Genomic DNA, 24,737 nt, shown 5'->3' with positions numbered 1-24,737 from the left:
TTCCTAGATCAATCTAAGAAAGTCACAAGGGAAATTTCGGCCGAGTATTAATTTAAAAACTAGGCTATGCAAATGCATCTCTTTATTTAATTTCTGTAACCACTTGTGCGTCAAAGGACGGCACTTCAAATTAGTTATGCAACTAATAACTAGACAGCTATACCAAACTGAAAATTCGCACTACCAGTAATTAGTCACGAAATATTGTCTGTTAGCGCTTTACCTTAAAAAATTAATATCGACTTAATACTTCGGCATTTATTTCATTTTATCCAATTTCCAGGGAAATGCAAAACGACCTTGTTTTGGGGTAAAGATTGCGTAATTGCCAAACATTTTTGTCCCTAATGAATTCTTGAGGTTTAATTTGCATTTGACTGTGACACTAAAAATCATACCCTCAAGTAGTCGCGGCCATCAATAGTACTTGGAAGGAAGCTTTAGAAGAACTTAGTTCGAAATAAGTGAAAATAAATGAAATCGAACTCAAACTCAGCCCGGGAACTATTTTGCCGTCAAAGAAGTGTCAAGCACCAAACAAAGGAAACTGAATATTCGCTCGTGCCTGTTTCAAAACGAGTCTTCGTGCAAAACCTTTCTCATGATTTGAAAGAAAACGAACCTCTAGGGGAAATACATTTTCATATGAATGATTTTACACGAGGACTCTTTGACACAAAGGCCATCATCATTTATTGACATTTGCTATATCGCTTGTGTTTATAGTCGATATAACGCGCACTCTGATTGGTTAATTCTAGGATGTCGGTTTGAAGTTTTCCCCCAAAGACCTCACTCTCAGTTAATAAGTAGTTATTATTACCATCAAAGGAGGATTTGCATTATATTGCTAGCTTTATTTGAGTATTTGAGTAGCCTACGTTGCAGACGGAAATTTCCTCGTAAGTAGTCCAAATAACTGTCTGTTAGCGTCGGCGACGCAGGTTATATTTGAGCCAACGAAGGGCGTGGGCTAAAACCGAAGCTTCTTCAACCCGAAACGTCTCCATGGCGCTTTTCCCCCGAGATATTTTCCCGCGCGTGTTGGGTGACATGCAAAGAAGTCTAATAACGATGCTTCTCCCATTCTCGCTGGAATTCGTTTTATCTCTTAGCAGGTGAAGCCCAAGCTTGAGCCAAGCTTGAGGTCTCTGGGCACAAGAATACCTTTCTCTCTTCCCACGCGCCTGGTAGCATTTTTTCCTCCATCATCCGCCTCTTACAAATTTACTTTTCGAATGTATCTGAAGGGAAAAAAGCTACAGTCTCGCGCGTCTCCCCTTCGCTCAAACAAATCACAGCCTCTCTATTTTTCAACGCACGCGAAAGAAAGAGCGAGCGCGAAGCACGAGGTTCTCTCGCGATTCTACCCAATGATCGAATTAAAGTACGAGAACACAGAGGGCTATGAACAGTCTAAAGAAATTAATTATTGTCTCGAGCCAGACATTCGGTTACGCTATTTGAGAGTTATTTTAGTAACAATCACTTTTTGCAATTGACGAAGCCGCTGTCGTAAGCTTAAAAGACTACCGGGGACACGGAAGTTATATAAAGAATTCTTACCAGAAACTTGAACAATCTTTTATTACTTTATTTGTTCTAGAATTTTCTGTCATCGCGTGCATCTTAATAAATATCGTCTAAAAGGTATCGTCTAAATTTCGTCTGAAAACTACTGAACTTAAACCGTGAAGCGCTATTCACTAAATGGCGAGATAGATAAGAAAGCAGCATGTACAAAAAGCCTATTGCTTTCTAACTAATACAATAATGAAATCATGATAGACACTGAAAACTACCAGAGAATCTGTAAATTCCCTGGTACTAAACACTAACCAACCTCGTCCCCAGGGTCTCTCATCTCTCGGACTCAGGTAGGACGGGAAGATGAGAGAAAATATTTTGATCAAATTCTCCCAACTTAAAATGCAACAAGGGTAAGGACGCAGAGAAGGAGAATTTGTTTGTTAAACACAACTCTCAAAGCTTTTAAAGGACATACACACACCGGTTTTCCGAGATACCGGATATTTTGTTCTAATTATTAATATGATATTAAACTAATTGCTTTTCCTTTTGCTTATCGATAGAAATCGGGAGTGAAAACAGAAAATATCAATTTCTTCGAAATCGATTTTGAAACTTTAAAATTGAGAATATCTTAAGTCCCATGGTAAGGACAAACTGTAAATAATTTAACTTTACGTGAAAAAACATGATGTTTCTTCCGTATGTTCCCATCTAATCTTTACATCAGCCTTGTACCTAATCTTCATGCTCGTGCTTTCCGAACGGTACCGATCCGTATTCCGACCATCTCCGATGACCATTCGTTGTAGTGTCGTTCATTCTATGATATTGCATTGGTTTTGCCTTGCAATAGCACCAATCTTTTATTTGTCTGTGTCAGGACGTCGACGTCAGGCATGTTTTACAACATCTGTCCTTCCAGTGTTTAAATCGGCAAAATTTGTGAAGTACAACCAACTTGCAAAAGTAAGTATCTCTGCTACTCTCAGCACAGCTTGGATTTGGTTGACCGCGCGACTGAACTGTAAACAGACAGAAAAAAAAATATCGCTTGTAAGAAGAAATTTTTCTCTCAGGTTTCTGTGTCCTCTGCAGATGTACAAAGAATGTCTAGTTCTTTTTTTACAAAACATACGCAAGCGAGGGCTGCAAACTGTATTTTGCGGATGGCAGACATGGTGAAGAATGCAGCTTAAATAAATTCAGAGGGAAATATTGAACCATATATTTGTTACGTTAACTCTTACACAGTAAGGGTTACGCTAATCCTAAATTCTAATACAAATCTTTGCTTCAATCAAGAAGTCTGGATGACGACGTACCTCTAAAGGGGTGTATCTCCTCTGATTGGTTGTTTCATGCGAAATAAAATGCTCTGACTAGAATCTCAGTATTTCCCTGCTCTTCTATCTCAGACACTTGAATTTAATCAGTTCTCAAAGAGACAGGGCCGTAAATATTTAGAGAGCTTACCTGTTTTTTCACTTGGACACTTCTTGTTATTGCACTCTTCGTGAGTGTTTGGCTTGTTAACTAGGGTACATTGTGTCGACGCCAAGCCAGTTTTAACAGCAATGCATTTCACACTGCGCTTGCGCGTTCCGCTCCCACAAGAAGTTGAGCACTGGATAAAAAGGCAAGTTTTAAAATTAGTTTGCTAATGCATACTTTCGTCCGTTGGTCCGTTGGTCCGTTGGTCCGTTCGTTCGTTCGTTCGTTCGTTCGTTCGTTCGCTCGTTCGTACGTACGTACGTTCTTCAGTTCTTTGGTTAGTTAGTTTGTTAGTTTGTACGCTGGTTCGTTCGTTGCTCCTTCATTCATTCGTTCAGTAACCTTCTGATTAAGTTCATACTCAAGCCTGCAGTTTGCTCAATGATATGCAATATTTCACTTTGTTCTCTGTGTTTGCTAACTTTTTTTTTTTTTTGCATTGTGTTTGCTAAATGAAACAATAATGTCGCGCAATGATTTTGTCATAGCGGAGAATCTTGACTGCCAAATCCTTGGCGTGGAAAAGGCCTTTCAGCTTTGTACACTGAATATGAATTAGAAATTTGATTGTTGTTATCTGTCACTTGTGTCACCTCGTAGCTTGTTTTCTAGCCATATGCCTTGTAAAAATTTTGTACAAATGCCTTGTACATTAGGTAAACTTAAATGACGCAATGGGCAACATAATGATGTGGAGATTTAGCGCGTATTGAATGCCACTTACTTTCGTCCAGAAACCAACATTCCACTCCGCACAGGAGGCCATGGAACATTTCCTTTGTCTTGGCGGTTTAGTGTCCTTGTTACAGTGTATGTCTGAGCCTGCGCAGTGAACAAGACGGAACTGATACCCTTCACCACAAGTTACCGAACACTGCAAGTGAAACGAAAAAAAATTCAATTCAACGTAAGAAAAATGGTACAGCTGATCCTCTGTCTCAAAATTCTTGACTTCCTGCCTTAACTACATTGTTTTATCAACTAAGCAAATTGAAGATCTACTTTCTAAAGGCACAAATCGTACCTTACTCCACGCTCCCACTGTCCATTGCTGGCAGTCCCGTCCAGTGCAGCTCTTCTTGGTAACAGATCCTGCCACAGGTTCGATTCCTACATCACTTCCTCGAATAACAGCCTGTTTGAAAAGACATTTATAAAATAACTGAGATGCTATGCGCGCTCTCATTGGTCGAAAGCTGTGTTTAGATTCATGAGAGTATGTACACACGGTTGTGACATTTTAGATTTGCGCGTCTTTTTTTGAGAAATATTTTATAAAAGCAACTGATAGAGATTGTTGTCTTCAATCGCTTAAGCAGCACACTGACCAGCTAAACAAAGAATACTCTAGGTTTCTGCCTACTGTTTGCGACTTGCTTCTTTAACGTGAGTTCCTCCCTAGTTACCTACAAAAACTGACCCCTTGAGTCAAATCGATTGTCCAAAAAAATACAATACTTTACCATAGTTGGGGGCGGTGGAGTGAGCTTAGGACACGGTCTGTCGTTACAGTAGGCCCAGGAGATAGGTACAGCTCTACTGTCGCACCTCTGTTTAGGGTCTACAGCTGGGCAAGTTACTCTTCGTTTCTTGATTCCTTGGCCACAGGACACCGAACACTGACAAGTAAGATGATCAAGTTTAACATGTATTTCTAAACAATTAATTATGAAAAGTGTAAACGAAAAGGACTCTACCACTAAGGACTTGACTTTGGTACCATTATAAAACCCTTCGTACCTTTGTCCAGGCGCCCACAGCCCACGCCAATGGACACGGTTTCCTGAAGCACGACCTTACAACATCAGGCTTCTCTCTGATCTTTGTACATTCTTCGTCTTTTAATGCAACTTGTTCGTCATTTCCAGCGCTTCTGACGCAAATCACTGAACGAATTGAGATTCCTTTGCCGCAGCTTTTAGAACATTTCTGCCATGGTCCTTTCCACCATCTATAGAGACAACATTCAGCGAAAAATACATTATGCACCTTGCCGTAGCTCGGGAGTTTTAAATTAAACGAGCTTACCTAAGTTCAAGTGAATTTGTGGTATGGCTTATAATCAGATATGAATATCGAACTAAATTTGTTAAAATCGTTACACACGGCGTTTATATACAGAAATAAATTTAACATTTCCATTGAATGGAGACGTCAAAATTCAGTTTAGCGTATGTTTATGCTCGACTTATAGCGCGTTCTTCAGTAACTATAGCTGCCTTTGAACGCAATTGAGAACAAAGTAACTCACCCAAGCTGGACTGATTAACCTCGAAATTACTAAGTCTTATCTATTCAACATATTACCAACACCATAAAAACGTAAGCAAGTTCTCATCCTCGTCTACGAGGTTATTACCACGCCATATTCCTCAATTTGTTTTGGCATGGTAGGAACAAGGTTTTCTATCCCATCAAAGACCCCCGAAAAGGTCGCTGTTTACTCACGTGGGTGGACACGGGTCTTCATTACAAGTCTTCTGTCTGTCATCTGGTCTTGGTAGCGGCTTACAATATTTGTCATCCACCGGTGTACCACTCTCCTCGATACACTCCACTTCAGAACGTGTGGAACCTATCAGATGGGTTAAGTTTATTAAAAACAATAGGTTAATACTCGCGCTTCTAGTATCCGCTAAGAAAATCAGACAGACTTTGAAAACAGACATTTCAAAAATCATCTCTGCCAGTTACTGTAGCAAGATAATGCACGCAGTTCGGGTTATGAGAGAAATAAAACATAAAAAATAAAAAGGGGCAATCTGTAAAAAAAAAATGATATTAAAGGAGCTCAGTCACGGTTTGCGCATATTGAAAAGTTTAGCCTCAATTTTTCAAATTCGTCGTTTGCCGGTAATCCGTGTTAATTTTCTCCATCCTTAGCCATCCTTGTTCCTTAATGGTTTATCATTATCTCTTTGCTGTTTTTCTCTCTTATTAAACTGTTATTTTCAGGTTTCCTACCACTTAAAGGTAATTTTGTATGTGGCCAAAGTAACTCCAAAATAACGTGGCCAAAATACCGTGACTGAGCACCGTTAACGTTGAACTCAAAATGACACCTTTAAACTTTACAAAGGTGCTACAATACTCACCTACGCCACATGTAGCCGAGCATGGTGTCCACTCGCTGTATTTCCATTTGAACACCAGTTTGTGGGTGATCGTCTGGTTCTTAGGGATTGTGTATTCGAATTTAATTCCTGGGTTTTTTGTTTGGAACAGGAGCTAAGAAAGAAAAATTAACAAATATAAAATATTACAAGAAGACAGCACTTCTCGCAGTAAAGACCTCACCTAGTCCACCTGGGGTATGAGGCACGTCTTCGTAAGAAAGAAATTACCAGAGAAGGGCAGGTTTTTAATTCCTTTAATCTCCAGGCATTGACAACATAAAATTTCGCCCTGCAGTATCGACTGCACAGCACATGCACAGAGAATTATCAAGCATTTGAACTAGCCCTGGGGACGAGGTTGACTAATGACATACCATAATATGTAAGTCATCCGTGGTCGGCCCCAGGGCCTGGAAAGTCTCCTTGTTGTGTGTTCGTTTGTAGAACACTGTGGTACCGCCGGCGGTGTATTCACCACTCTGTTGAATGTACCAATCACCATTCAGATACCATTTACCGCTGGACGATCGCAACGCTAGGTAGTTGGGAGCACTGGCCACTTCTTCCACGCGTATATTCCTGGCTCCAGCTGGAATCACTTTTGTTTCTACGTACCCTACAAGGAAAACAACAGGAGCAAAGATTACTTCCTTCGGTTTAAGGATTGCGATCATGCACAGGAACTTGAATAATGTAGCCAGTAAATGTTTAGTCTTTCTCGAACAGGTTATAAAATAGTGAACCATCAAAAAACCATAACGCAAGCGATTTGGGAACTAATCAACAATGATTTAGATAAACATATACAGGCAAAAACTAACGATAGATAAATCCGACGTTTCGGCGACATCTTGGCGCCATTGTCAAGGGAAACTAATTAAATATGCGATTTCAAGAGTAACTATTTGTAACGATTTGGGAACTGTATTATCAATTCGAATGTTTCGAAAGGCATCGCCTTACTTCTTCAGAGTCTTGGAAAGAATACTCAAGGTAAAATTAAAATGTGGAGGAAGCAAAATATAATACTATGATAGCTGATTAGGTCCTTTAGAGCTACAGTGACATGCCCAGTACTTCTGTTTTGTTACAGTGGTCCTTTCAAACGTGCGACTGTTTTTGATAAAATAGTTCTTTTCAGTCATACCTATTCCTGTTCTCTGGTCAAAAGTGGACTTGACCGTCTCACACGCTGTCCCATCCCCACGACAAACACCGCATTTATCTTCTTTAGCGCTTGAATGGAGAACGTTATCACAACCAACATGCTAAAAAAACACAAAAGCGAAAAATGAAGTGAATTCTTATACATGATAAATGTCCAATCCAATCCAGTCTACAGTCATGTTTAATGCTAAAATTTTTGATTAGTTACGCTGTTGAACCCCCTGTAATTTCCGCTAGTTACATCCTCTTTTCCCACAAGTGGAATTCTGACATATTCCATCTTACAAACCTCACATTTGCCGTTGATACAGACATTACGCTTTCCAGGAAAACAAGGTGTCCCGTCATGCACATGATCAGCCAACTTCTTGGAGAAGTACAAACCAAACAATCCTTTAGGTGTGCAGTGCAACTCGCATGGTGAGACTAAAGAGGAAAATCACAATGTCAGTAATTATTTAGTTTACCCCATCGAAAATGGTGGTATTCTGAAACTGCAGCTCTATGTATGCTGTGCGGACCTAGATAGGGTTGTTTCCGTGTTTCCTGGATTAAGGTCTTCGTCACCTCGTTTCCAGGGTTTTCGTTTGAAATTGGCAGGGGCCAAGGAAAAAGCCCTGGGAACGTGATTGAGGTGTTCGTGGTTATGCTCATGGGTCATAGTTTACATGCCGGATGTTAATTGCCATCACTTTGATGCAACCCAGTGTTTTAAATCAGGTAATTATTAACTATACCTTGTGAATAACGTGGTTTCCATTTCCACTGTTTGTTATTAATGCGTTTATTGTCAAACTGTGAACATTGTAGCTCGCGGAAACTCACACTACCAGCTGGGCATGGCTGAAAAAAAAAAAAACGTTAAACCACAAATTCCATTGCACAGATTAATCGAAACTCTTTCCATGTATAAAGATTGAACTTATCTACCTGTGTATTGCACAGTTTATATTTCTTCCACTCGCCGATGCAATACTTTCCTCCATGAGCTGGGCTGAGATAAAAACAATAACGTGTTGTTTGAGATCGACTGAAACAACCAAAACCGTGGTATTTGATTTGTCTGGTACCCTTGAACAATCCATCTAACAAACATACCGGTAATACGAGCTGAAAAACAGTTCATTATAGACACTTAGAAACATTTTCTTCAAGAGTATATATCACTTCTACACTATAGTATATCAGTATCTTATAGACATACCGGGGATTATCACACTGTCTTTCCGTGAATGAAACTCCTGAGCCACAGGTTCGTGAACACTGGCTGTAGTTTCTCCAGGGACCCCAACCGCCATCGACGCTCTCTGGAATCTCTCCTCTCTCGATGCAGCTTCCTTTGTAACACCACTACAGAAAGAGCGAACAAACTAAGAGATCGAATTTGAGAGGTTTATTATGAATTTGTAACTTTGGGTCAAACGGCGCGCATCTGTACCAGTTTGCGTATGACTGGCCTTACGTAAGTAAGTTTCGTTCAGTGGCAAGTTCTAAGCCAGGCTGCGCCCGATTCAAAATGTCGGTGGTATTTTTCGCGATCAGTCAGTCTAAAGTAGCGTAAGTAGGTGCATTTCGTGTCTTAGTTAATGGTTAGGGCCTAGGAATGTCAATCATTCGTCTGTTGAGACGAACTCTTTTCGTTTTCACCTTGTTGTCACCGCATTTTGTTCCATCAGCTGCTGGTTCCATTTTGGAGTGACATGATCTTCCAACTCGACACCACAAACTGTTACAGATGTCCTACAAAACAAAGCAACAAATAAAATCAAACACAAGCGAATTCGATATGTAGACATTTTCCAGTTTGTTTATTAAGCCAATAAAGTAAATCAACCGCTGTAGTTAATTTAGACAACCGACTTTTCAAGTGTTCACCCACTGTCTATGTCAAATAGCTAACATTCAAAACATGAACCATGCGACTCAATGCCAACTACTAACAAGTCCAAATGCAAACACGATGCCTAAATTAAATACCCGACGCATGCAACCTTTACTGTGCACATTTACAACATTTGCAAGGATTGGTGTTCTGGTTTTCTGAAAACAGCTCCAACTTACCATCATACCAGTGCAGTGAGAAGACTCAAGGCCGTACTGCAAGCGGCATTGGTGGTCGGCGTCGTATATCACCCCTGGTAACATTGTGGGAAACTTGAAGTCATGCTTTGCAGGCTCATCATCAAGACAGCGGCCCCAGCCTTTACTGAAAAGAAAAACAGACATCAGACTCCACCTACACAATGATGTAGCAAATAACGTCATGTACCAATCAGAACGGAGAAAACATGCGACCCGAGTTTTCAGGATAAAACGAGTAATCCACTGAGGGCTCGAAGCAAACCATGTTAGGCCTGGAAAGCGCGGGATGTGTGCATGCCAAATCTGATTGGCTTAGCGGACAGCTCTTTCATTCTGATTGGTGAGATTGTGTTGTCCGAGTTTGTCACCAGCTCCAACCCAGAACCCAATGAAACACAGAATTTCTTTTCAGAGTAAATGAAAGAGCGGTCTTCAGCAGTAACCTACGACTCACTTTAAGAAGCGCCTGACATAATTTCTGCTGCAAGAAGACCACAGTTGTTGTCGGCCTGAAGCTTCTAGTTGAGGAGACATCAGATATGGTTTATCTTGACTCCACTTGCAGTCATTTTCATTTCCATCGTGTAACATTCCAAAACTAATGGTGGAGAAGAGAGGAAATTTATGACACAGTCTTTGTATCGAGTGGAAACTGTTCCTGATAGATCAATTCAAAATCCCTTATATATATTTTTTATAACTTTAGCTAAAACGCAATCTATCTAACTGACTCGATTTCTACCATAACAAAGAACTGTAACCTGAAATTTTGATTCAAAGGGGTTATAAACGAAGCCATAGCGTTTTAGATCTGCGGAGAGGAAATTATTTTTTGCTCCACCCCGGCACCCGCGACGGAACTGTTTAGTGAATCGAAATAATACAAGTAACAGCAAAAACGTAACGATCAAAACGGCTCACTGGTCCGTTAACCCACTAAAAACAAATAGTGTTTCTGAGTAGAATTAGAATTCACAAAACGCTCCAGTCGTATAGCAAACACCCAGGTTTGATTTGTACTTCGCGTCTATGACAAAATGATGGCTCGGAGAGTTCTACTTTTCTAGGACGTTCGATCTTGCTCAGTAATCAGTATCAACCCACCACTTTGGTTTATAATATAAACCGCAGTCTTGATAATTCTCAGTATCGTTCACAACTTAATCCAATAACTGCTAATTATCCGTCTTTCGGGAGATGCAGTACACTCTGTGTGCATTAAGCCAATATCCTCCGAGGCTGGTCAATTTGTTCACCCGACAAACGCAATATACAGGTAATACTTGAAACTGAGTTACAACTTAAGTCGTAATACAATAGGAATTTGCTCAGTTTGCTTCTGGTAGGTAAGCAAAACAACTGAGTTCTTTTTGAAACTTATGCCCTTTTTTAAAGGATGTGTAACGCATTCCAGCAGATGGAACATTACCACGTGGGAAGCGTAGATGGTTTTGCTGACACCTATCCGCTGGCTAGAGATATATCTGGTAGATAGCATTGACCAACCTTAAAACAACTGACACCTGACCTATGCTCGCAAATAATTTCTAGAACCGAAACCAATAAACCGGACGTGCGCACACGGAGAGAGACGCCAAATCCTTCGTAAGAGAAAATAAAGCTTTTTTGACATTATTTACCGATGTGGTTTTTTGACCAATTTTCTAATCTATCACAAACAAAAACCGCGAGGAAGTCGGGGAAGTTGAGGACTTTATCTCACCTCCAATTTCTTGGCACCAGAAGTAAGACATTAGTTCAGGCCTAACACCGCGCCCTTTACATTTTAATCTTGTGACAATAACTTATCCTGTAATACGAGTTCGGAAGTTGGCTTTTACCGGATTAAGGTAGATAGGTGCTTATGGCAGTGAAAAATTGTTAAGCGTTTGAAAGACCTTAACAGTTTTTTCACTGATGATTATCTATTTCTACTTTTATGTGTGCATAAAGTCACGGTTCAATTTCCACCAAAGCCTCAAGATGAAAAAAAAAAAAAACAATGTGAAGAACCAAGGCGAAAGTTTGGATGGACATTAAGTACACTATATAATTTGTGTTATAGCGGAACAAAAGTTGCTAGACGTATAGCAACTGAACTACGAAGTATAAATCTTTCACGCAAGGGTTCTCTTCTAGAATTATTAATACGGTTAGAAATGTTTGGCTAACTTTATGTTGTGGCAATGTTTTATTTTCGTAACTTAACTGTTTAGTTTACTTCACAGTTACATCCTCTGTTGTATGACAAGGCAGAAAAAATTCCGTCCTGAATATTTCAAAGGCCCTAAGAGTAACAAATTTCCTGCAGAGTAACTCGCCGTAAAAGATGGCTTCGATTGACAAGTGTTGTAAGCCAAGGAATTAACTTATCGTGTGACAAAGGTTATCTGGATAACTTGCGGTATCCAGCAGGATCTAGATTGAAGGAACGCCGACAAAATAAGTGATACACTGGTAACAATCATTGAAAACGCTGCAGTAGAAGATAAACAATCCAAATATCGACTGTCTGGTCTTTGTGAATCTGGTATTTTATCTTTGCTGTGATAACACATGTCCTATAATCCATGAAGATAAATTTAATCAATTAGTGTCATCAGTTTTTTTTTTTTGAGCAGTTATTTTTTGACACAGACGCAAAGTCTGTGTATATCACTGTATGTGACCTTCATCATAAACTGAAATATGCAATACGCTTTGTTCCCAGTTCGAAATAGAAATTCTCTCTAATCATTGACATCATCTTTTTAAGTGATAAGAGACTGGGGGTACGTCAAATCTTTATCCTATAGTTAATGGTTTTCTTTATTCTCATCAACTGTCGCTCAACATCGTATTAATATGGCATGGATAAAATCCGATAGCGATCAAATTTGGAATTTGAAAGATTAACAGTTCTCGAAGCAATCAGATCAATGCGTTAATATTTGAATTGCCTCCAAAATGACTGCTCTTATATCTCAAGGAACAGATACAAAGATAAAACTTTTCTGGATTAATGAGATATTTTGGGTATCTGCGATCTACCGCCAAAAAATTAAAACGGTCTCGTCCTTAATTAATTAAGATATAGACCTTGATAATAGCGCGTGTTCTCTTGAACCTGGCGTCGAAAAGGCGCGAGAAATCTATCCAGGCAATGATGGAAATTAATTGCTGTTAAGATAAACACCGGACAGAATTCACGAGTCAAACTGACTGGTAGTATTGCTGAATGATACGGTATGTTTACTTTTGTGCGGAACAAAAGAGATTTAAAGAAAAAATATTTCCCAAATCGATCACTCATGCATTAAGCCTTTTTAAGGTGATCATGCACATTTTTTCAACTACACAAACATTCTACCGGAAAAAGAAAATTTGGAATTTTCACCGCCCTATAATCTTCATTAGACAGGGTTACGCGTAAAAAATTTAGCAATATTTTCTTTGTAAACACGTCGGTCTTCGTTAGCAAAAGTTAAATTGTAAATAAACAAGATTTGCATTTTATTCGTTCTTAAAAACTCCTGAAAAAATGCGCGTGTCTAAACAGATAAAAACTATAAAATATTCAGGGTCATTATCGTGTAAATATCAGTAGAATATTTTGGGTCATGGAGAGCCGACTTGTTTGGTCTCCTGTTCCAGGGTGGTGTGAGGGTGTCAGATAAATATTACGTCACAGGGAAAGAGGGAGGATTCAAATTCTCGAAAGTCCTCCAATGTTGACACGTTTAGAGCGAGCGAAAGATCTGCAAAATGTCCAAGCGTGGAGTACAGAACACAGACTCCACTCACTTTACTTTATGCTTTGACCCCCGGGTGGTGCAAACTTAATGCGACTATAACAAGGCGTTATATGAAAAGCTGAGAGCGAAATAATCTGTAGAAGGTTTCCTTACTTGTGTCCAATCTCGTGGGCAATAGTGTAAGCCAGGTTCAAGCCATTATCTTCATTTACGTTACAACTCTTGTCTTTGGTACAAAGACCGTTCACCTGTGAAAGACCTGAAAATAAAATCAACGACGTTACGGGTTTAGGTCGTAATCGTTAGCAGATTGGATATGTAGCTGTATTTCTTGTATGGTTATAGGTACATGCTGTATAACAGGTAAACATAAAGAAATCAATGAATCAGTGCTAAGTCTAGCCAAAGTAACGAAGTCGAACAAATCAGAACGACAGTGGTGGATTTCACTCAGTCAAGAGAAAGATCCAAACCGCTCACGACTTGGCTTTCGCTCAATTTCCCACGTTTGCCACCATGCCAGTTGCATGATTTTACTCGGAGTTTCGATTGGTTTATTGGTGTTTTGTGTTTTTCTGACGGTGCCTGGCCAGAGTGATAACTTTGGTCTATGACAGTCAACAAGGAACTGCATTAGGTCTTAGCCGGTTTAAAAAAACTGGACATAGGGTGATTACGTTATGTTACTATCGCCGCCATTTTTAACAAGCGAAAAATCTCTACCGTGAGTGCTTTACGAGGATATTATAAGTAATATATCAAACACGAAAGACCGTGTTTGACCACATTTCCAAACACCGAGGACGGTTTTCGACGAATATCAAGGTGTTTGGAAATGTGGTTCTACACTGTCTTGAGTGTTTGATATATCTTCTCAATCGAAACTAAAACTAGGGAAAATGGAGAATTAAAATTGTAAAAATCTATGCTATTTAAGATCAGATATCAAACACCGTCACGGTCATGATTTCTTTTGTTTAAGCTTAATGATGGTGTTTGAGAAGTCGTGTTACGGCCATCTTTACAAACCTAATGTCTCACAGGGCTCGTTGATTCCCCTGCATATGTCATGCCTATCAAAAAATAAAATGAACGGAAAGTGGATCTTAGTTCTTGTTAGCCGGGAAAATATTTTATTCATCAATCCCTTAAAACTAATGTACAAGAGTATATTGACGATTTTTTTTTTCTCGCAGGGAAATGGAGGGGTTTAACAGGGAATCCGGTAGTTCCGGAATTTTGGCAAAGAGTCAATCCGTAATCTTCTTGGCAGAGCTTTCTAAGTTTTAGTTGGATTAGACAACTTGTATTGCATATATAATTTAGAGGAACGAAAGAACCAGAAGGTAACCTATTCCGGGGCTCTCAAAATGCGAATAGGGCTCAAAATGAGAAATAAAACATGCAGAGACACCCGTTGGACCTCCAACTCTGTTTTCAGGTCCTCGGGTGGGAAGAGAAATATTGGAAACTAGAGTGTGACGACGGTTTCGACGCTGTTATCCCGCGGGTGATCTCGCGTTTCATCCCGTGCATTAACTCGTGTGTGTGGTTTGTTCCATGCGCTTTGAGAACTTAGCCTGATAGCAAAACGTCCTGAAAAAATATACAGCGTTATCAACTGACAAACCTGGTTATTAAGACTGCGATGTCATGATGATTAGGATGGTCCTCTGATTTAGGATTAATGAGAGTCGCCCAGCGACAGAAGTGTTTAAGAGTGTGGCCGGCATGATGTGTGACTTTTAGGGCACTCTGAGGATAGACAAAAGCATTAGAAACAGTGTAAAAATCTTTAGAAATTTGCGTACAAGTACGCGTTTGAACTAATGTGTGTATAGTCGCTAGATTCAAGCATCCAATTATAATTCAGGGAAGTGTGCATGATCGAAACCTTGTCAAGCAGACTTTGAATTAGCCCACCGTTTTAGCGAGAGGAACGTGACGACGAGCTCCCGTCACAAGGAAAGCTTCAGGCTTCAGGCTCTCTCTGATTAGACAATAAGAATCGCTAATGTCGTCAATGTTTCAGGTATGCTTCGAAATGAGCCTTGGCATCCTCTCTTGGATTTGGCCAATAACTTCACTCATAACAAACGAACCCAGTTAATTATCGACGAAATGGTGATGTGTTTTGACTGATCTCTTGTGATTTCTTACCGGATTTTCCTTTAGAATCATCACTCGCACCAGCACAATGTTGATCGCTGTGCCGATACTTGGGTTCCGAAATATGTTGCTCACCTGACGAAAAAAAGTGCAAAAAGTTTGAATGAAATCTTTAAACGCTGTTTCAAATGTTTATATATAAGTGTTGGAGCAAATTCATTTTTTTTACCTTCTCCTTCTAACACGAGTTTGTGGGAATTTGCCATTTTACAATCACTGATGAAGTCAAACGAAAAATTTTCTCCCAAAAGTACTCTAGTACATATCTCTCGTAATACTAACAAAAAATATGCAAAATAAGTAAGTTTGGCAAGAAAGTTCATCTCAAAAACAGTAAAAACATACCATATTGGCTATAGTGAGGAGATATTCTTCTAATCCGCCCTTGTAAAACTCGTACATTGTCTTGTCAGCGACCATCAGCATCTCCACGTTTTTCTCCATGCTAACTGAACGTCTTTCACGGCCTTTCTGTCGATTTCTCAACTCGAGGTATGGCGAGCGAAGCCTACGTTTCAAAGTAATCGGTTCTAAGAGAACAAAGATCAAAATAATTTTTTCACTAAATTTAACCTTACAAGCGTCGAGAAAATGCCTAAGACAGGTCTGGTCCCCGCGTAAGACACTGGTCAGTTGGTGCAAATTGGGTAGATGCATCACTTAGAATTACACTTCACTATTACCACATTATATAACCAGAATATTAATTTGGGTGACATGTACCTAGATTTTGGTTCATTTATTAAATAGCCAGATGTCTCAATTCTCATAAGGTAGTGTAAATTTTCACAACTGAGAGAGTAAAATAACCATGGCAATTTTTCCATGATAGTGAAAATGATCGTGACGCCAAAATGACTTTGAACTATAACCACAAGGCATTTCTTCTCTCAGTTTACGTTTTAGGCTTGCTTGAAAGAGCTATGTTATACTAAGTGAACACAAAGATATCAAAGGATCGATAGAAATATAAGGGTTTACATTAGAAGCGACGACTTCATCAGAGAACACATCTGTACCTTGGTCAGAGCATAACTCCGTGCCTTGTTGTTTCCATGGTAACAAGGAATCATCAAACGATCTCCTGTACACAGCATGAAAATGTTCATCGTCCACGTTTGAAGAATTTTGCTCCCGTACAGGCTCAATTAGGTAGTGGGTTCCATCTTCAGTTTGGATAAGTCCTTTCTAGAAAATTGAAGAGAGATTTTTTTTGGACTTCAGTGTTAAGTCCTTTCCAAGACTGCAGATCGGATGAGCAAAACTGTCGCCACTAGATTTCATTTTTGGTACCATGAAGCCTCTAGAAAGTATCTTTATTCCCCTCTGAATAGAACGCTAATTCATCACAGGTTCCCCCATCTCCCGCCTGTATCTTATAAGGTTTTCCTAACATTTCACATTCTCAGCTTGACCTTATCTACTCCCAAGAACATTACAGAAAGCACACTTGCTAGTGTTTGATCCCGGACCTACCAAAGCAGAAAGTAAACAATCCCTATAAAACTTGCTTCCTGAGGTTTATTGAAAACAACGAGAACGTATTATGTGTAACTTAACAGACTTGGTTGTTATAAACGACATAGTAGAGCCAATGGCGACTTAAGGTACGTTTAACAACTGACGTTTTGATTGTCACTGATTCAGGTATATCGCACGTGCCAGTTATGGTTCACGTGAGAATTTGTCTTAGAATATATGACAACAATATGCGATGGAAAGGAGACAAGCATGTATAACCAACATGACAACAACTGCAGGTGTTTTATGTTTATCACTGAAAATATTCACATGCACTGCACATGCCGATGCATGAATTTCTTCACTGAAAGATCGATACGGTTAGTTCCTAAATTTAGTGAATGTTGTTGTTGTTTATGTCTCTGTTGCTGTTGATGCTGTTGATGCTGTTGAGGGCGGAATATCGAAACAAATATAGTAAGAGAAACATTTCCTATTTCAAAGTGATTTTCAACCGATTGAAAGATCATCAACGAGAAACAAAACGTTATTTTTTGTGGCGATAACTTGATTCAACAGCACTGTCAATTATCAATTTTCGTTAAATCACTGCCAGCACTTTCATGTAGGAAGTTCTTCAAACCGAACTAGAAAGCTAGTTTCTCAAGAAATGACCTTCGCTTGGGACGTAAACCTGTTGCAGATGTTAGTACTTGATGATAAAAAGTTTGAAATGTTTTACATTCTGCTGTCTTCTGGCCAACACGAAGAGTGGCAAAATGCGGTTGACGGTCAGTAAAATGGGAGACAAATTAAGTATGTCTGTATTTCAACACTGAATCCAATAGACCTTAAATAACATACAAAATGCTTAGAACAGGGCGCAGTTCTTGACCTGTTGACTCAGTACAGGAACGCATGTTTTTTTCAGATTTTTTTCTGTATATTGGTCAGGTTTTTCGACACGGATACCCTCGTAATGGGAATATTAATTCTCGCGGGATGGTTTTTGGTTTCTTGAAAAATAATCTCTTACCTCAGTTTATTAGAACAACTATGCCTTTTCTAGTTACTAAAGTCATTTACGAGTGGGTCCTTGGATGACTGACTAAAGGGCAAAACGTATATATATCATGTATGGAATGAAAACGATAACTAGTCGGAGAAAAATGAAAAGTATTTTGAGGAAAATGGGGAGGACTGTATTACTTCAGCTCATAAACAAAAGATAGTTCTCTTCACTGTGGTATTTTTGTTTTTATTCAGTCGTCTCGGATTTTTTTTTTCTCGTTTCTTTTTAGACGGCAAGGAATGAATCGCACGCAAACGAAAAAACAAACGAATTCGCGATGTTTGCTCGTTGACATTCACTTCTCATGTAACAAGAAATTGTATCTTCAACACCTATACACATGTTGCGGATAAACTTGACCTCCCCGAGATTATGTTAAAAAAAAATATTGAACTCCCGCGACCCGTACTGTCGAGAAAATGCTTTCACTTTCCAGACCATGCAACCCTTTCTGTAATAATGTCAAGGTCGGTGTCATATTCTCCTTACTATTTTTGGTAAAGTTTCTGTTGCTATACTTGAGAGAATTTTAGTTGAAATCAGGCTCTCTTTCCTGCGATTATGATAAAAACGTCTTTCTCGTAACCTTCCAAATTGAACATGCTGTAAAGTTTTGAATGTGTCGCTAGACGGATTAAAAGGTTAAACAAACTAAGAACCGGCTGAAATCCATTTTACACTATAGTTTTGACTGCGTGTTTGCAAGGCTTTGAAAAACATTTATCATAGATTAATGAAATGATAAAGACGCGAGTTAATTAAATTATCTGATTATCAATAGTTATCATATTTTGGCAAATCAATTAGTGTTTGCAGTTAATCACGTGCGGGGTATTTAAATAATTGGTTGTTGGCACGATAGCGAGAAACCGTGCGCGCGCAGGGATTTTTTGTCGACAAATTCGTCGGCTTTCAAAGATTTGACATCAAGATTTTAGATTCTGATGACAGATTGAGAATGCTGCTTTCATACCATTCTGTACTTCCGACGTAATTCTGTTTACAAAGAGGGACCAACGATTTGTTTTTGTTAGATATGGAAAATTGTCATTTGTGATAGTGTTCTTCAACTGGATCAAAGAAGGAGTCTGGCATTGAGTAAACAGTGTTTGAAATGCGCTATCTTTTAGACAAACAGTTGTTTCTTTGCTTCAAGAACTGTCGAACGATTAAAATGCTATTTTAACGCTCCATAATATCAGATTTCATCTATGGGCATGTTGATTAAGTTTTATGGTGGCGAAAGTTTGGATAATTCGCACGGACTTCGTGAAAACACAACTGAAAAAGCCATTCCAAAAGAGGGACATTTGTTTCTTGTAAACTAGTTTTGAGGTGTTTTAAGAAGAACCTCGCTGGAGCTTACATGCGCTTTAACCATCAGTATATCTTGAAATGTCTGAGTGTTTTGGATAAGAAATTCAAACCGCACCAGACAGTAAAAACAATACTCTGTAAGAATGGCGCAAAAGACGAAACATGTGAACAACTGTTACTTCCATCAGAACACGAAATTTTGTTGCTTCATAAATCCTTCCATTATGCTTGATGCTGACAAGCCAGCTCGTGTTGTTTTCGCCAGTTATTTTGCGACTAAATTCACTTTCTCTAGATGACAGTTTTTTGATAGATGAGAAAGCATCTTTGACCCTGTGTAAGGGTAAATGTGCAAAAAGGAAATACCGCGAGCGAATCAGTTCCGAAATAACTGGTTCCGTCATTGCAGGCTAGCATGAATGATCTGGCCCAGAAAACGTCTTGTGAGTTCGCATTCCGTGGTAACATAAACCTAACCGAGACAAATCGCTTGGATGTTCAAGAATCTTGCCTCAATTTGACTACAGGAAATTTCAAAAGCTCAAAAGGGACTTGTCTGCATCGTAGCATTTGAAAGGGATTAACTGAGTTTTATGACTGCGCGAAAAAAAAAATTATCTATTTGCTAAGTTCCACTCCATCACGCACCTTAGAAAAATCACAAGCTCTTTTGTGTTTTTTTTCTTTACTCTCTAAGTTTTAGCCAACCAACATTAAATATTTCAAAACTCAGTCCTGGCAAAAATTTCTTCCTAGATCACTGTAAGACCTTGCAGTAACTCATTTGGTATAATTTAGGGAGTTTTAGCGATGACGACGATGACGCCTTGTAAAAATTAAAAAGTAATTATATTTTGTCCTCAAATTCCGCAACTGTGTAGATCTGTTCACTTGGCCTATCGGTCTTAAAACTTGCTCAGGCTAAGTATGTATTGACACCGTTTAATTCCAAAAGAAGAAGGGATAAATTTGCCATTACGGCTCACGTTCTCCAAAATACGTACGACTTTAAAATTTCACGTTGTTGTTTTGCAGAGGATGGCAAAGAAATGTACCAAGATTCAAAACGCACGTGCAGAGCCATTGTTCTGCTCATTAAACCTTTTGTTTAGTGACGTCCTCGTTGGCGTCTTCGGCGTGGTTTGCTAAAACTCCAATTGTTCCTGACGCCGAACTCAAAAATATCATGATTTGAGCGTGGACCACTTTTTCTCCAATTTTCCCGCTTGTGATTTTGAAACAAAAGCCAAAACCGGCAAACAGACAGAAAATCGTTACATGTACATCTATAAACGGAAAAGGAAGGATTTAAGATTGCGCTGACAACAAAAAAGCACAAACCGAGGTTTTACCGTGGGAAACAAAACAACGTGCCGTTTGTTGTTGAAGAGAGATCCATCATCAATACACACGGAAATCAATACTTCTCGTTGAATTGCAACAAACTTTCTTGTATTTCACCCAAATAAACTCCTTCCCACCACATGAGGTGTTTGTGCTTGTAGCACCAAAAGAAGCCGCTTATGTTGGTCTTAAATTTCCTTTTGTGTCACGTATTTTTAGCTAACATCCGGATAAAAAAAAGATGTGCTGAGGCAGCTGCATAGCAAGCGCAGTTGAGGGCGGTTTGTATAGCCACAAAAAAGTTCAAAACGCGGGGGAATTTTTAATGAGTTACAGAATTTCCGATTTTTCTTTGCCATCGTGAGGATTATGAGCGCGGCACTGAATGAAAGATGCAAATCCGCGCGAGGTTTTTTGTCTGGCATTTTGCTATCCTGCAAGACCGTTTGCGCAGTTTGTATTGGTTTCCATGTAATGTAAACTGACTGACCTAGAAACTAAAATCCGAGTGAATTATAGGGAAAGAAACATCGTGGTGGTTCGCAAAGTAATACGACTTAACTCTGCGTGACGTGTAGACAATAAAAAGATTTAGAAATAAATAAAGCGGGGATCACCAATAAAACCACATTTGTCGATGGTCATTGGTTTACTGTAACATTAAGTCCAGGTTAGCGGGGTGGTGAACTATTTTATCACGGAAAGCAAGACTAAGGGAAGATGCTTAACGTACCAAACCTTGACAAAAGCTGAGCGATACCGCAGAATTCGGCTGATCCGTTATGTGTCCTGTGTAATGACAGTCGAGGTTGTGTTGCCTAACATCATCGCCTTCTTCGATCACCAGCCCTGGTGCTGTGAACTTTGTGTTTTTGGACAGACGAAGCTGCAGTTTTTGCCCCTCAAATGTCGGTATTTCGAGGTGTAAAATTTCGCCGTCGCTTGTATTTCGTTTCGCACTGTCACCTTGCTGTTCTAGGCGCGAGTTGTGAGGTGATTTACGAACCACGTGCGATACAAAGTTACCATTGCTGTCGAGCGCTGAAGGAATGGTTATCCGGTATTCTTTGTGGTTTCTCGCAAAACGCTCTGAAAAAAAGAAGCGAGTGAAAAATCAATTAGGAGACGGTCGAAGACAGACTACTTAAAAATCTGCTAGCCGCGAAATGATAAATTATACAGTAATGCCGTCAACAGTAAGCGCGCGTCTCAAAACATTCATCTGAGTCTTTGAGTTAAACGATTGCTTATATTTCATTCACCTGGGTGCTTGTCTCCGACGGTTAGAGTGCCGGCTAGTTGGACAAGAACCGCGAAGACTCCAAATGTACAGATTGAAAACATGGCTGCCATACGCGGCTATCTGGGAAGAGATAAAACGGGTTCGGTAAGTTTCTTTACATCACGGCGCTCTGCGCCTCTCGGAAGTGAAAACTGTAGTAGAGTCTCCTTTACCCTTCCTCAAAACTATGCCATTATTTGCATCCCAACTGTCAATTAGAGGTTGCGAATTAAAAGGATTGCGGTTTAGGCTTGAAAGTGGCTTCACGTAGACGACTGGCCCAATCTCTACTTACTTGTCCGGACGCCTCGGCTGGCCTTGTGTTGTTGTTCCCGACACTTATCTTTCACTTAAGCACATTATCAAAATATAGCAAAAAAATCTCCACGCTCCACAGATTCGACCTTCAGATAGTGAGACGCGAGTGCTGTGTGTACCTTTGATCTCGACACAACCACTTGTAACGGGCTAACGCAAGCAAGGCGGCATGGTTTGCGCATTGAAAGTCTGAAGGATGCCAAGTCAAAACTCATTGACAACTGTAGCTAAATATTGATTAGCCAGAATTTGAGTCTTGCTGTGCGAGTGGTATCCAGTTTCAAATCTTGAAATATGGGAAACTAAACACCCTATAAATCTGCCATCGCGTCCTTTCCTTCAAAGGAGAGCTGAGTTTGAGACATTTTTTCAATGTAATGTTTTTGCAAACAAACCGACCATTGTAAGTCCTTGCATTCTATTTTCGAAGAATGTTGACGTCAAACATCGTAGTTTCAATTAATTTTTACTTTTTCAAGAGTTTTTTCCTTCACTTGTTTGGATTAGGCGTCAGTTTTCTTAACGAAGAAGCAAAGAGACAGACAGGCTGTTGATTGAACTTAAAGAATACAGTTGTTTATTTATTTGTTTTCAAGTAAAAGGAACAGAACATTCCAAGCATTACTTACCTACATCCGATTTACAGTGTCATGGTCAAAAGGACTTTTTTTCATATTGCTAACGCATTTTTTTGTTAGAAATTCAGAAGTCAAACATTCTAAGAACTTCAACGCTACACTAGATAGTTCTTTTATTGCAATGATCTACCTTTGCAACATGTAGCAATCTCCACGCGAATCGCCATTGAAAAATTCTGGCCAGCAAGCCAATCTTGCAAGCAATCGCTAAGGCGTGTCATTTGCTTCGTCATTGTTAACACGATTAAACAGTTTAAACTTAGATGGATTAAAACTTCAAACAAAAATGAACTTTAAGGCCGGATTAACGCAACTTTCTGTCATCTTGGTCGTGAGCGAAAATGACTACAAACTTATCACTCATAAACGCGTGCGTATTTTTCACCTCTTCATGTACAGCGGGTCCAACATCACGCGATTCTAAAGCGTCCTTCTAAGACCTTCTTACTCACGAATGCATATAATTAGTCCAATATGATTGCATGCACTGATTTAAGGAGTTTAAGTAACTTCCTGTGACTTTGGCCTTTTAGCCACAAAATTGTTTACACTTTAATTTTCATCGGTCGACAGACTTAGTTTGAGACGATGGGCTAATTGCACTATACCAATGAATAAAAGATGTGCTATGAAATCTTCACTCACACGTTAACACATTTGGAGCCTTACTGTGAAAACTGAGGATGTCAGTGCTGCTACCAGGGAAAGCTTACCAACATGATAAGACTAATACAGCATTAAAGCAAAAAAACAAAATGCGAAGTGAGAGGTGTTGATTGGGTTATTTTTAACGAACAATATACCACTTCCGAAAGAGTTGCGTGAAAACATACGAAAAGAGCTTCTTTTCAAGACATAAGGCACCTCACTGCCCGAGACCTGCACCCCGTCTGACCTTTAATTGAATTTTTTCCGAATTTATCATGAGTTTGTCCACAACTCATGGATTGTATTCCCTTAGCTTCCGAGGTCTCCACCCCTAAGAATGCCAGAATCACCGTTCTCTTTTGTCAGCCACTGACTATCTATAAAAAGAAAGCTCTTTATATTACAATAAAAATGTTTGCATAATTTTGACCCAAGCTTAGGAACTTGATCAGCATTTATTTAATTTTTTCTGAGTTTTTTTAAATGCCGATTCTCCTTTTTCGCTTCCTGTTACTAGTCGAGTACTGTTCACTATCAAATCAAACCAATATTGAGAGGTTTCCTAAACAAATAGCAGCCAAAAATGTTACTTAATTTACGGTTTGTCGAGTTTGGCTTTTGCTCATTTTCGAAATACCACTATAGGAATGTTAACATGCACCGAAACCTTGCGAGGCTTGTGCACCCTCCTACAAAGCTAAGGTTAAAAGACTGCATCAATTTTTCTTGCTTTTTCTTGTATTTTTTTCCAAAGTGCCCACTATGTTGTTATCGTTTCGATATACGTCAGCTTGCTCCATTTTGCATGTTCTTTCCCAAGAGAAATCGATATACGCTGTAATTTGTTCAGTATGGATTTCCTAAGTGCTGGTTATATCTTAATCATGATCTCTATTCAAGATACTGGCTGGCTCAGTTTACTTGTACAGTTCAGGATCCTGACTAAGCTAAGTACTTTTTGGATATAAATACACTCGTCTTTAATTCAGGTGCAATGAGTCAGTATCAACAGTATGAAACACCCTGCTGTTTTGTAGATAAGCTTAGACATAACAGGACTTCGAGTGAAGTTGCAATGAAGTTATATATCAAATATGCTGCACTGATGTGATGTCTTTGTCTGAGTTTTTTCACGATAAGATAGCCTTGATTAAATATGTGCTGTCAAGGAAGTTAGACAATACTTAAATACATAAGCGAAATCAGAAGCACGTACACTAGTGTATGCTCAAAGCTTTGCTCATCACAAAATGAGCTAACGTCATTCTCTCGAGAAATTTATCAGCTCGCATTGCTTTCTGGGTAGGTCGAACAGAAGTTCGAAGAAAACTGGGGCGAGTCGAGAATTAGGCCAATACAATTTTA

The 24,737-nt window shown here is 39.3% G+C and overlaps 1 protein-coding gene across 2 annotated transcripts; it reads right to left on the bottom strand.

The window, feature by feature from the left end:
* Positions 1 to 229: 229 nt before the first annotated feature.
* On the bottom strand, positions 230 to 22,348 carry LOC145497696 (A disintegrin and metalloproteinase with thrombospondin motifs 7-like). Of its 2 annotated transcripts, none has more exons than XM_081477540.1 (26): positions 21,942 to 22,348; positions 21,749 to 21,849; positions 21,220 to 21,575; positions 16,312 to 16,480; positions 15,638 to 15,822; positions 15,284 to 15,367; positions 14,754 to 14,878; positions 14,153 to 14,196; positions 13,277 to 13,382; positions 9,844 to 9,987; positions 9,369 to 9,513; positions 8,955 to 9,047; positions 8,512 to 8,657; positions 8,238 to 8,301; positions 8,045 to 8,150; positions 7,597 to 7,733; positions 7,288 to 7,408; positions 6,515 to 6,756; positions 6,120 to 6,252; positions 5,473 to 5,599; positions 4,765 to 4,975; positions 4,488 to 4,643; positions 4,049 to 4,159; positions 3,749 to 3,898; positions 3,007 to 3,157; positions 230 to 2,555 (listed from the first exon to the last, which is right to left on the bottom strand). In XM_081477540.1, exons 2-26 carry the CDS (start codon positions 21,837 to 21,839, stop codon positions 2,410 to 2,412), a joined length of 3,543 nt encoding a protein of 1,180 aa, XP_081333666.1. In that variant the 5' UTR covers positions 21,840 to 21,849; positions 21,942 to 22,348; the 3' UTR covers positions 230 to 2,409. The 2 variants fall into 2 exon arrangements, with proteins under 2 accessions (XP_081333666.1, XP_081333658.1); XM_081477532.1 differs by having other exon boundaries at positions 22,064 to 22,348.
* Positions 22,349 to 24,737: the final 2,389 nt, after the last annotated feature.

Source organism: Orbicella franksi, chromosome 1, assembly GCF_964199315.1.
Source record: "Orbicella franksi chromosome 1, jaOrbFran1.1, whole genome shotgun sequence".
Taxonomy (NCBI): domain Eukaryota; kingdom Metazoa; phylum Cnidaria; class Anthozoa; order Scleractinia; family Merulinidae; genus Orbicella; species Orbicella franksi.
This window is presented reverse-complemented; position numbering and strand designations above follow the sequence as displayed.

Excerpts from the sequence above, each read along its gene's own strand:
- LOC145497696 (XM_081477540.1), bottom strand. The coding sequence starts at position 21,839 with ATGGCAGCCATGTTTTCAATCTGTACATTTGGAGTCTTCGCGGTTCTT. Across the intron at positions 15,368-15,637 it reads TCCTCACTATAGCCAATATG|GTGAGCAACATATTTCGGAA; the intron begins GTATGTTTTTAC and ends TTTTTTCGTCAG. Across the intron at positions 14,879-15,283 it reads TGATTCTAAAGGAAAATCCG|AGTGCCCTAAAAGTCACACA; the intron begins GTAAGAAATCAC and ends GTCTATCCTCAG.